At 43.5% G+C, this 10,416-nt stretch overlaps 2 protein-coding genes across 2 annotated transcripts; both read left to right on the plus strand.

Annotated features, from left to right (window-relative positions):
- The first annotated feature begins 2,298 nt into the window (after positions 1-2,298).
- LOC130317828 (uncharacterized) lies at positions 2,299-3,556 on the plus strand. The gene is made up of 2 exons (XM_056552880.1): positions 2,299-2,809; positions 2,896-3,556. Exons 1-2 carry the CDS (start codon positions 2,685-2,687, stop codon positions 3,494-3,496), a joined length of 726 nt encoding a protein of 241 aa, XP_056408855.1. The 5' UTR covers positions 2,299-2,684; the 3' UTR covers positions 3,497-3,556.
- A 5,462-nt stretch (positions 3,557-9,018) lies between these two features.
- LOC130317835 (uncharacterized) lies at positions 9,019-9,829 on the plus strand. The gene is made up of 2 exons (XM_056552886.1): positions 9,019-9,083; positions 9,170-9,829. Exons 1-2 carry the CDS (start codon positions 9,037-9,039, stop codon positions 9,768-9,770), a joined length of 648 nt encoding a protein of 215 aa, XP_056408861.1. The 5' UTR covers positions 9,019-9,036; the 3' UTR covers positions 9,771-9,829.
- Positions 9,830-10,416: the final 587 nt, after the last annotated feature.

Genomic DNA, 10,416 nt, shown 5'->3' on the forward strand with positions numbered 1-10,416 from the left:
GCACGATAATTTCCATTACATGTGAAGCCTTATACTACCTTGGGCAGTCCATCCAGATGTATAAATTACCAGGAGCAAAAAAAGTCATCCACCATAGTAGATGCACCTGCTGTGGCCTGACTTTTGTCTGTGTAGTTTTCTATTTTGGATATGAAACATTAAAGGAATTATTCCATAATGATGAAGACTGGGACGAGATCCGTGAAATCCCCATCATAATCATCGAGTGGGTGATGCTTCTACTGATCCTGATAAACATCGTGACCTATTATTCCACCATGCAGAGGTTATTGTTGACCGTCTCCAGAAACAGCTGCACACTCTCTCTTAGAGTAAAAATTGATGACTTCGGGGTGTAGACCACCACGGGGGCCATCAAGTGGACTTCTGGGAGAGATACTGCACAGGACACGGAAAACATCTAAAGAAGAATAACTGGGGGACTACATATGGTGCCAGTAATCATGACACAATAATATGAGCTGGTGATATTACCTATACAAAAAAAAAAAAATTATAAAAAAATATTGGTGTGTGAAGTGTAATACCTAGTTAGAAAAACAGAATCAAATTCATCATTATAACCCCCCTCTGCATTACCCTGTTTATTATTTTTCAAGCAAGCACTTTGTTCTAATTCGTCCACTCTCTGGCGTGCTCCTTGTATAAGGGGTTTGGGATACCCTTTTTGTTTAAAACGATCCTCCAGGTTCTCTAGTTGTTGTAGGTATTTTTGTGTGGAAGAACAATTCCTTCGGATTCTTTTCATTTGACCGAATGGAATGTTCTTCTTCCATTATTTAAGATGGCAACTGTTAAAGTCGAGGTATCTGTTTGCATTCACCTCCTTAAAATAGTTGGCAGTATGCGAACAGCCATCCTGAATATAGATATTTAAATCCAGGAACTCACATTTTTTGGGGGACTGATGCAGCGCTGCCTTTGGCAATTTCTGGCTCTGCTATAGCGCTTTTTTTGAGGGGGCGTGTCGGCTGCCCCTTCATCTGGCGGTCAACCTGCGCCGCCGGGACGCAGCGCCGCCGGGACCGCCTGGAGGACGTCGCTCGCAACGGGACCACTCGGGACACCGCATGGTCGGGTAAGTGATGCCGGGGGATGGGTAAGGGACACTTAGCAGAGCGGTGTGTGTCCCGATCCCCGTGATCGGGACTTACACACCGCGCTGCTAAATATTCTGATAGCGAAACGCTGCTATTAGCTAGTCAGAGTTGACCAGCTGATAGCAGCGATCGCTGGGGGGGGGGGGTGGGGGATGAAACCCCCCGTGGTCGCATGGTAAGATGGCTGGCTATCAGTGATAGCCACCATCTTACCGGGCGCTGCGGGATGCCGCGAGTAGCGGCAAAAATGTTCATGACGTACCTGTATGTCATGGGTCGGGAACACCTTGCCACCCATGACGTACAGGTATGTCATAGGTCGGGAAGGGGTTAATGGTATAGAGAACTGTGTCTAGTGCATTAACTCTGATTTTTTGCCCATTGAAACCAGTAGGCCCATTGTGGTCTATGGGGAAAGCTGCTGAGTTGCCCATAGCAACCAATCAGATCGCTTCTTTCATTTTTGAAAAAGTCTCTGAAAAATGAAGGAAGTAATCTGATTGGTTGCTATGGGCAACTCAGAAACTTTTCCAGGAAAATATGCTGAGTTGCCCATAGCAACCAATCAGATCGCTTCTTTCATTTTGCAAAGGCATTGTGAAAAATGAAAGAAGCAATCTGGTTGCTATGGGCAACTGCACAACTCTTCCTCTACACTGGTCTTAATGAATCTCCCCCATAGAGGGAGATTTATCAAAACCTGCCCAGAGGAAAAGTTTCTGAGTTGCCCATAGCAACCAATCAGATCGCTTCTTTCATTTTTGAAAAAGCCTCTGAAAAATGAAGGATATTTTTGAGATTTTGGAAGCTGGGATACTCACTACACCCATGCATATCTAGATAATTAAGTATGGGGGGAACTTAAATTTATTTTTTAAATCACATGGAGTTTTGACTTTACTTCATTATGGTCGAATAAAGCACTTAAAGAGTTCCTTAAAATTAAAGATTCACTCTTTTGGATGAAAAGGGGCTTATTTATGTAAATCAATTATACGCTTTAGGTCAAATAAAGTCGTTTGAAGAGATAGCCCATAAGTGTGTGGGGGGAAGACAATCACAAACATTGTTTTTTACAAATAAGTAACACAGATCATAAAGCAATAAAAGGAGAGATTGGAGATTTCAGGGATTCTATATATAAGAAAAGTTTAATTAGACTATTTCCTTATGCAAAGTTGCTGTCTGGGCATGCTGGGAGTTGTGGTTCTGCAGCGGTTGGGGGTTCACAGCTTGAAGACCACTGCTATAGAGGGTGCAAATGTATCTGAGCCCTGGAACTCAAATAATGTGAAATATGAGATGATCAAAATGGAGCCCCTGCACTAATTACTTGGGTTCTGAGGTCTGTAAGGTCCATAGTAAAAACATCAGGTTCTGTCTATAGCAGATACTAAATCATGGCAGCTCAAAGAAACAAGCAGTCATTCTGACATGTCACATGTGATGTCATAGACAGCTGGAGGCCTGACATCCCACTGACAGCCGCCCGAGCCTTCAGTCTGTTCCAGTGCGATTAGTGAGAATAGTGAGATTAGCGTCTTCTTTTTCTACTTGTCTGAAATGGAGCTAAAAGGACTGGGGTTCGTCCCCCTCCTGTTGGCGTTTTGGTGTGCGGCCTGGCTTGCCACCAGCTACATCATGACGGTCGTCCTCGGCCATGCAGCCTCGCCACTGATGAGCATCAGGTAAGATAAACAAGCAAATGATTCTTATTTCATGGGTTGGGAGTGAGGAAATATCCATAATAACATTGGTTTCTTTTCCTTCACAGTGACGTGGGAAATGTCTTTCCCGAAAGCATATTATTCAGAATTGGATTTATAGGGACGTCCATTGGCACTTTGGTACTAACCTTTCTTATTTATAAGTATATGGTTATGCATACTGAAGAGTTCAGGGGTCATCAGGTCCTGATCCAGAGGATCCTGCTGGCCATTGTGTGGGCCTCCTGTTTTTCCACAGCTGTTATGCATGTATTGTCCCCCGAAGAATATCCCAGGATACACTTTGTCAGCACGATAATTTCCATTACATGTGAAGCCTTATACTACCTTGGGCAGTCCATCCAGATGTATAAATTACCAGGAGCAAAAAAAGTCATCCACCATAGTAGATGCACCTGCTGTGGCCTGACTTTTGTCTGTGTAGTTTTCTATTTTGGATATGAAACATTAAAGGAATTATTCCATAATGATGAAGACTGGGACGAGATCCGTGAAATCCCCATCATAATCATCGAGTGGGTGATGCTTCTACTGATCCTGATAAACATCGTGACCTATTATTCCACCATGCAGAGGTTATTGTTGACCGTCTCCAGAAACAGCTGCACACTCTCTCTTAGAGTAAAAATTGATGACTTCGGGGTGTAGACCACCACGGGGGCCATCAAGTGGACTTCTGGGAGAGATACTGCACAGGACACGGAAAACATCTAAAGAAGAATAACTGGGGGACTACATATGGTGCCAGTAATCATGACACAATAATATGAGCTGGTGATATTACCTATACAAAAAAAAAATAAAAAAAAATTATAAAAAAATATTGGTGTGTGAAGTGTAATACCTAGTTAGAAAAACAGAATCAAATTCATCATTATAACCCCCCTCTGCATTACCCTGTTTATTATTTTTCAAGCAAGCACTTTGTTCTAATTCGTCCACTCTCTGGCGTGCTCCTTGTATAAGGGGTTTGGGATACCCTTTTTGTTTAAAACGATCCTCCAGGTTCTCTAGTTGTTGTAGGTATTTTTGTGTGGAAGAACAATTCCTTCGGATTCTTTTCATTTGACCGAATGGAATGTTCTTCTTCCATTATTTAAGATGGCAACTGTTAAAGTCGAGGTATCTGTTTGCATTCACCTCCTTAAAATAGTTGGCAGTATGCGAACAGCCATCCTGAATATAGATATTTAAATCCAGGAACTCACATTTTTTGGGGGACTGATGCAGCGCTGCCTTTGGCAATTTCTGGCTCTGCTATAGCGCTTTTTTTGAGGGGGCGTGTCGGCTGCCCCTTCATCTGGCGGTCAACCTGCGCCGCCGGGACGCAGCGCCGCCGGGACCGCCTGGAGGACGTCGCTCGCAACGGGACCACTCGGGACACCGCATGGTCGGGTAAGTGATGCCGGGGGATGGGTAAGGGACACTTAGCAGAGCGGTGTGTGTCCCGATCCCCGTGATCGGGACTTACACACCGCGCTGCTAAATATTCTGATAGCGAAACGCTGCTATTAGCTAGTCAGAGTTGACCAGCTGATAGCAGCGATCGCTGGGGGGGGGGGTGGGGGATGAAACCCCCCGTGGTCGCATGGTAAGATGGCTGGCTATCAGTGATAGCCACCATCTTACCGGGCGCTGCGGGATGCCGCGAGTAGCGGCAAAAATGTTCATGACGTACCTGTATGTCATGGGTCGGGAACACCTTGCCACCCATGACGTACAGGTATGTCATAGGTCGGGAAGGGGTTAATGGTATAGAGAACTGTGTCTAGTGCATTAACTCTGATTTTTTGCCCATTGAAACCAGTAGGCCCATTGTGGTCTATGGGGAAAGCTGCTGAGTTGCCCATAGCAACCAATCAGATCGCTTCTTTCATTTTTGAAAAAGTCTCTGAAAAATGAAGGAAGTAATCTGATTGGTTGCTATGGGCAACTCAGAAACTTTTCCAGGAAAATATGCTGAGTTGCCCATAGCAACCAATCAGATCGCTTCTTTCATTTTGCAAAGGCATTGTGAAAAATGAAAGAAGCAATCTGGTTGCTATGGGCAACTGCACAACTCTTCCTCTACACTGGTCTTAATGAATCTCCCCCATAGAGGGAGATTTATCAAAACCTGCCCAGAGGAAAAGTTTCTGAGTTGCCCATAGCAACCAATCAGATCGCTTCTTTCATTTTTGAAAAAGCCTCTGAAAAATGAAGGATATTTTTGAGATTTTGGAAGCTGGGATACTCACTACACCCATGCATATCTAGATAATTAAGTATGGGGGGAACTTAAATTTATTTTTTAAATCACATAGAGTTTTGACTTTACTTCATTATGGTCGAATAAAGCACTTAAAGAGTTCCTTAAAATTAAAGATTCACTCTTTTGGATGAAAAGGGGCTTATTTATGTAAATCAATTATACGCTTTAGGTCAAATAAAGTCGTTTGAAGAGATAGCCCATAAGTGTGTGGGGGGAAGACAATCACAAACATTGTTTTTTACAAATAAGTAACACAGATCATAAAGCAATAAAAGGAGAGATTGGAGATTTCAGGGATTCTATATATAAGAAAAGTTTAATTAGACTATTTCCTTATGCAAAGTTGCTGTCTGGGCATGCTGGGAGTTGTGGTTCTTCAGCGGTTGGGGGTTCACAGCTTGAAGACCACTGCTATAGAGGGTGCAAATGTATCTGAGCCCTGGAACTCAAATAATGTGAAATATGAGATGATCAAAATGGAGCCCCTGCACTAATTACTTGGGTTCTGAGGTCTGTAAGGTCCATAGTAAAAACATCAGGTTCTGTCTATAGCAGATACTAAATCATGGCAGCTCAAAGAAACAAGCAGTCATTCTGACATGTCACATGTGATGTCATAGACAGCTGGAGGCCTGACATCCCACTGACAGCCGCCCGAGCCTTCAGTCTGTTCCAGTGCGATTAGTGAGAATAGTGAGATTAGCGTCTTCTTTTTCTACTTGTCTGAAATGGAGCTAAAAGGACTGGGGTTCGTCCCCCTCCTGTTGGCGTTTTGGTGTGCGGCCTGGCTTGCCACCAGCTACATCATGACGGTCGTCCTCGGCCATGCAGCCTCGCCACTGATGAGCATCAGGTAAGATAAACAAGCAAATGATTCTTTTTTTCATGGGTTGGGAGTGAGGAAATATCCATAATAACATTGGTTTCTTTTCCTTCACAGTGACGTGGGAAATGTCTTTCCCGAAAGCATATTATTCAGAATTGGATTTATAGGGACGTCCATTGGCACTTTGGTACTAACCTTTCTTATTTATAAGTATATGGTTATGCATACTGAAGAGTTCAGGGGTCATCAGGTCCTGATCCAGAGGATCCTGCTGGCCATTGTGTGGGCCCTCCTGTTTTGTCCACAGCTGTTATGCATGTATTGTCCCCCGAAGAATATCCCAGGATACACTTTGTCAGCACGATATTTCCATTACATGTGAAGCCTTATACTACCTTGGGCAGTCCATCCAGATGTATAAATTACCAGGAGCAAAAAAAGTCATCCACCATAGTAGATGCACCTGCTGTGGCATGACTTTTGTCTGTGTAGTTTTCTATTTTGGATATGAAACATTAAAGGAATTATTCCATAATGATGAAGACTGGACGAGATCCGTGAAATCCCCATCATAATCATCGAGTGGGTGATGCTTCTACTGATCCTGATAAACATCGTGACCTATTATTCCACCATGCAGAGGTTATTGTTGACCGTCTCCAGAAACAGCTGCACACTCTCTCTTAGAGTAAAAATTGATGACTTCGGGGTGTAGACCACCACGGGGGCCATCAAGTGGACTTCTGGGAGAGATACTGCACAGGACACGGAAAACATCTAAAGAAGAATAACTGGGGGACTACATATGGTGCCAGTAATCATGACACAATAATATGAGCTGGTGATATTACCTATACAAAAAAAAATTATAAAAAAATATTGGTGTGTGAAGTGTAATACCTAGTTAGAAAACAGAATCAAATTCATCATTATAACCCCCCCTCTGCATTACCCTGTTTATTATTTTTCAAGCAAGCACTTTGTTCTAATTCGTCCACTCTCTGGCGTGCTCCTTGTATAAGGGGTTTGGGATACCCTTTTTGTTTAAAACGATCCTCCAGGTTCTCTAGTTGTTGTAGGTATTTTTGTGTGGAAGAACAATTCCTTCGGATTCTTTTCATTTGACCGAATGGAATGTTCTTCTTCCATTATTTAAGATGGCAACTGTTAAAGTCGAGGTATCTGTTTGCATTCACCTCCTTAAAATAGTTGGCAGTATGCGAACAGCCATCCTGAATATAGATATTTAAATCCAGGAACTCACATTTTTTGGGGGGACTGATGCAGCGCTGCCTTTGGCAATTTCTGGCTCTGCTATAGCGCTTTTTTTTGAGGGGGGCGTGTCGGCTGCCCCTTCATCTGGCGGTCAACCTGCGCCGCCGGGACGCAGCGCCGCCGGGGACCGCCTGGAGGACGTCGCTCGCAACGGGACCACTCGGGACACCGCATGGTCGGGTAAGTGATGCCGGGGGATGGGTAAGGGGACACTTAGCAGAGCGGTGTGTGTCCCGATCCCCGTGATCGGGACTTACACACCGCGCTGCTAAATATTCTGATAGCGAAACGCTGCTATTAGCTAGTCAGAGTTGACCAGCTGATAGCAGCGATCGCTGGGGGGGGGGGGGGTGGGGGATGAAACCCCCCGTGGTCGCATGGTAAGATGGCTGGCTATCAGTGATAGCCACCATCTTACCGGGCGCTGCGGGATGCCGCGAGTAGCGGCAAAAATGTTCATGACGTACCTGTATGTCATGGGTCGGGAACACCTTGCCACCCATGACGTACAGGTATGTCATAGGTCGGGAAGGGGTTAATGGTATAGAGAACTGTGTCTAGTGCATTAACTCTGATTTTTTGCCCATTGAAACCAGTAGGCCCATTGTGGTCTATGGGAAAGCTGCTGAGTTGCCCATAGCAACCAATCAGATCGCTTCTTTCATTTTTGAAAAAGTCTCTGAAAAATGAAGGAAGTAATCTGATTGGTTGCTATGGGCAACTCAGAAACTTTTCCCAGGAAAATATGCTGAGTTGCCCATAGCAACCAATCAGATCGCTTCTTTCATTTTGCAAAGGCATTGTGAAAAATGAAAGAAGCAATCTGGTTGCTATGGGCAACTGCACAACTCTTCCTCTACACTGGTCTTAATGAATCTCCCCCATAGAGGGAGATTTATCAAAACCTGCCCAGAGGAAAAGTTTCTGAGTTGCCCATAGCAACCAATCAGATCGCTTCTTTCATTTTTGAAAAAGCCTCTGAAAAATGAAGGATATTTTTGAGATTTTGGAAGCTGGGATACTCACTACACCCATGCATATCTAGATAATTAAGTATGGGGGGAACTTAAATTTATTTTTTAAATCACATGGAGTTTTGACTTTACTTCATTATGGTCGAATAAAGCACTTAAAGAGTTCCTTAAAATTAAAGATTCACTCTTTTGGATGAAAAGGGGCTTATTTATGTAAATCAATTATACGCTTTAGGTCAAATAAAGTCGTTTGAAGAGATAGCCCATAAGTGTGTGGGGGGAAGACAATCACAAACATTGTTTTTTACAAATAAGTAACACAGATCATAAAGCAATAAAAGGAGAGATTGGAGATTTCAGGGATTCTATATATAAGAAAAGTTTAATTAGACTATTTCCTTATGCAAAGTTGCTGTCTGGGCATGCTGGGAGTTGTGGTTCTGCAGCGGTTGGGGGTTCACAGCTTGAAGACCACTGCTATAGAGGGTGCAAATGTATCTGAGCCCTGGAACTCAAATAATGTGAAATATGAGATGATCAAATGGAGCCCCTGCACTAATTACTTGGGTTCTGAGGTCTGTAAGGTCCATAGTAAAAACATCAGGTTCTGTCTATAGCAGATACTAAATCATGGCAGCTCAAAGAAACAAGCAGTCATTCTGACATGTCACATGTGATGTCATAGACAGCTGGAGGCCTGACATCCCACTGACAGCCGCCCGAGCCTTCAGTCTGTTCCAGTGCGATTAGTGAGATTAGCGTCTTCTTTTTCTACTTGTCTGAAATGGAGCTAAAAGGACTGGGGTTCGTCCCCCTCCTGTTGGCGTTTTGGTGTGCGGCCTGGCTTGCCACCAGCTACATCATGACGGTCGTCCTCGGCCATGCAGCCTCGCCACTGATGAGCATCAGGTAAGATAAACAAGCAAATGATTCTTATTTCATGGGTTGGGAGTGAGGAAATATCCATAATAACATTGGTTTCTTTTCCTTCACAGTGACGTGGGAAATGTCTTTCCCGAAAGCATATTATTCAGAATTGGATTTATAGGGACGTCCATTGGCACTTTGGTACTAACCTTTCTTATTTATAAGTATATGGTTATGCATACTGAAGAGTTCAGGGGTCATCAGGTCCTGATCCAGAGGATCCTGCTGGCCATTGTGTGGGCCTCCTGTTTTTCCACAGCTGTTATGCATGTATTGTCCCCCGAAGAATATCCCAGGATACACTTTGTCAGCACGATAATTTCCATTACATGTGAAGCCTTATACTACCTTGGGCAGTCCATCCAGATGTATAAATTACCAGGAGCAAAAAAAGTCATCCACCATAGTAGATGCACCTGCTGTGGCCTGACTTTTGTCTGTGTAGTTTTCTATTTTGGATATGAAACATTAAAGGAATTATTCCATAATGATGAAGACTGGGACGAGATCCGTGAAATCCCCATCATAATCATCGAGTGGGTGATGCTTCTACTGATCCTGATAAACATCGTGACCTATTATTCCACCATGCAGAGGTTATTGTTGACCGTCTCCAGAAACAGCTGCACACTCTCTCTTAGAGTAAAAATTGATGACTTCGGGGTGTAGACCACCACGGGGGCCATCAAGTGGACTTCTGGGAGAGATACTGCACAGGACACGGAAAACATCTAAAGAAGAATAACTGGGGGACTACATATGGTGCCAGTAATCATGACACAATAATATGAGCTGGTGATATTACCTATACAAAAAAAAAATAAAAAAAAATTATAAAAAAATATTGGTGTGTGAAGTGTAATACCTAGTTAGAAAAACAGAATCAAATTCATCATTATAACCCCCCTCTGCATTACCCTGTTTATTATTTTTCAAGCAAGCACTTTGTTCTAATTCGTCCACTCTCTGGCGTGCTCCTTGTATAAGGGGTTTGGGATACCCTTTTTGTTTAAAACGATCCTCCAGGTTCTCTAGTTGTTGTAGGTATTTTTGTGTGGAAGAACAATTCCTTCGGATTCTTTTCATTTGACCGAATGGAATGTTCTTCTTCCATTATTTAAGATGGCAACTGTTAAAGTCGAGGTATCTGTTTGCATTCACCTCCTTAAAATAGTTGGCAGTATGCGAACAGCCATCCTGAATATAGATATTTAAATCCAGGAACTCACATTTTTTGGGGGACTGATGCAGCGCTGCCTTTGGCAATTTCTGGCTCTGCTATAGCGCTTTTTTTGAGGGGGCGTGTCGGCTGCCC

Source organism: Hyla sarda, unplaced genomic scaffold, assembly GCF_029499605.1.
Source record: "Hyla sarda isolate aHylSar1 unplaced genomic scaffold, aHylSar1.hap1 scaffold_2037, whole genome shotgun sequence".
Classification (NCBI taxonomy): Eukaryota; Metazoa; Chordata; class Amphibia; order Anura; family Hylidae; genus Hyla; species Hyla sarda.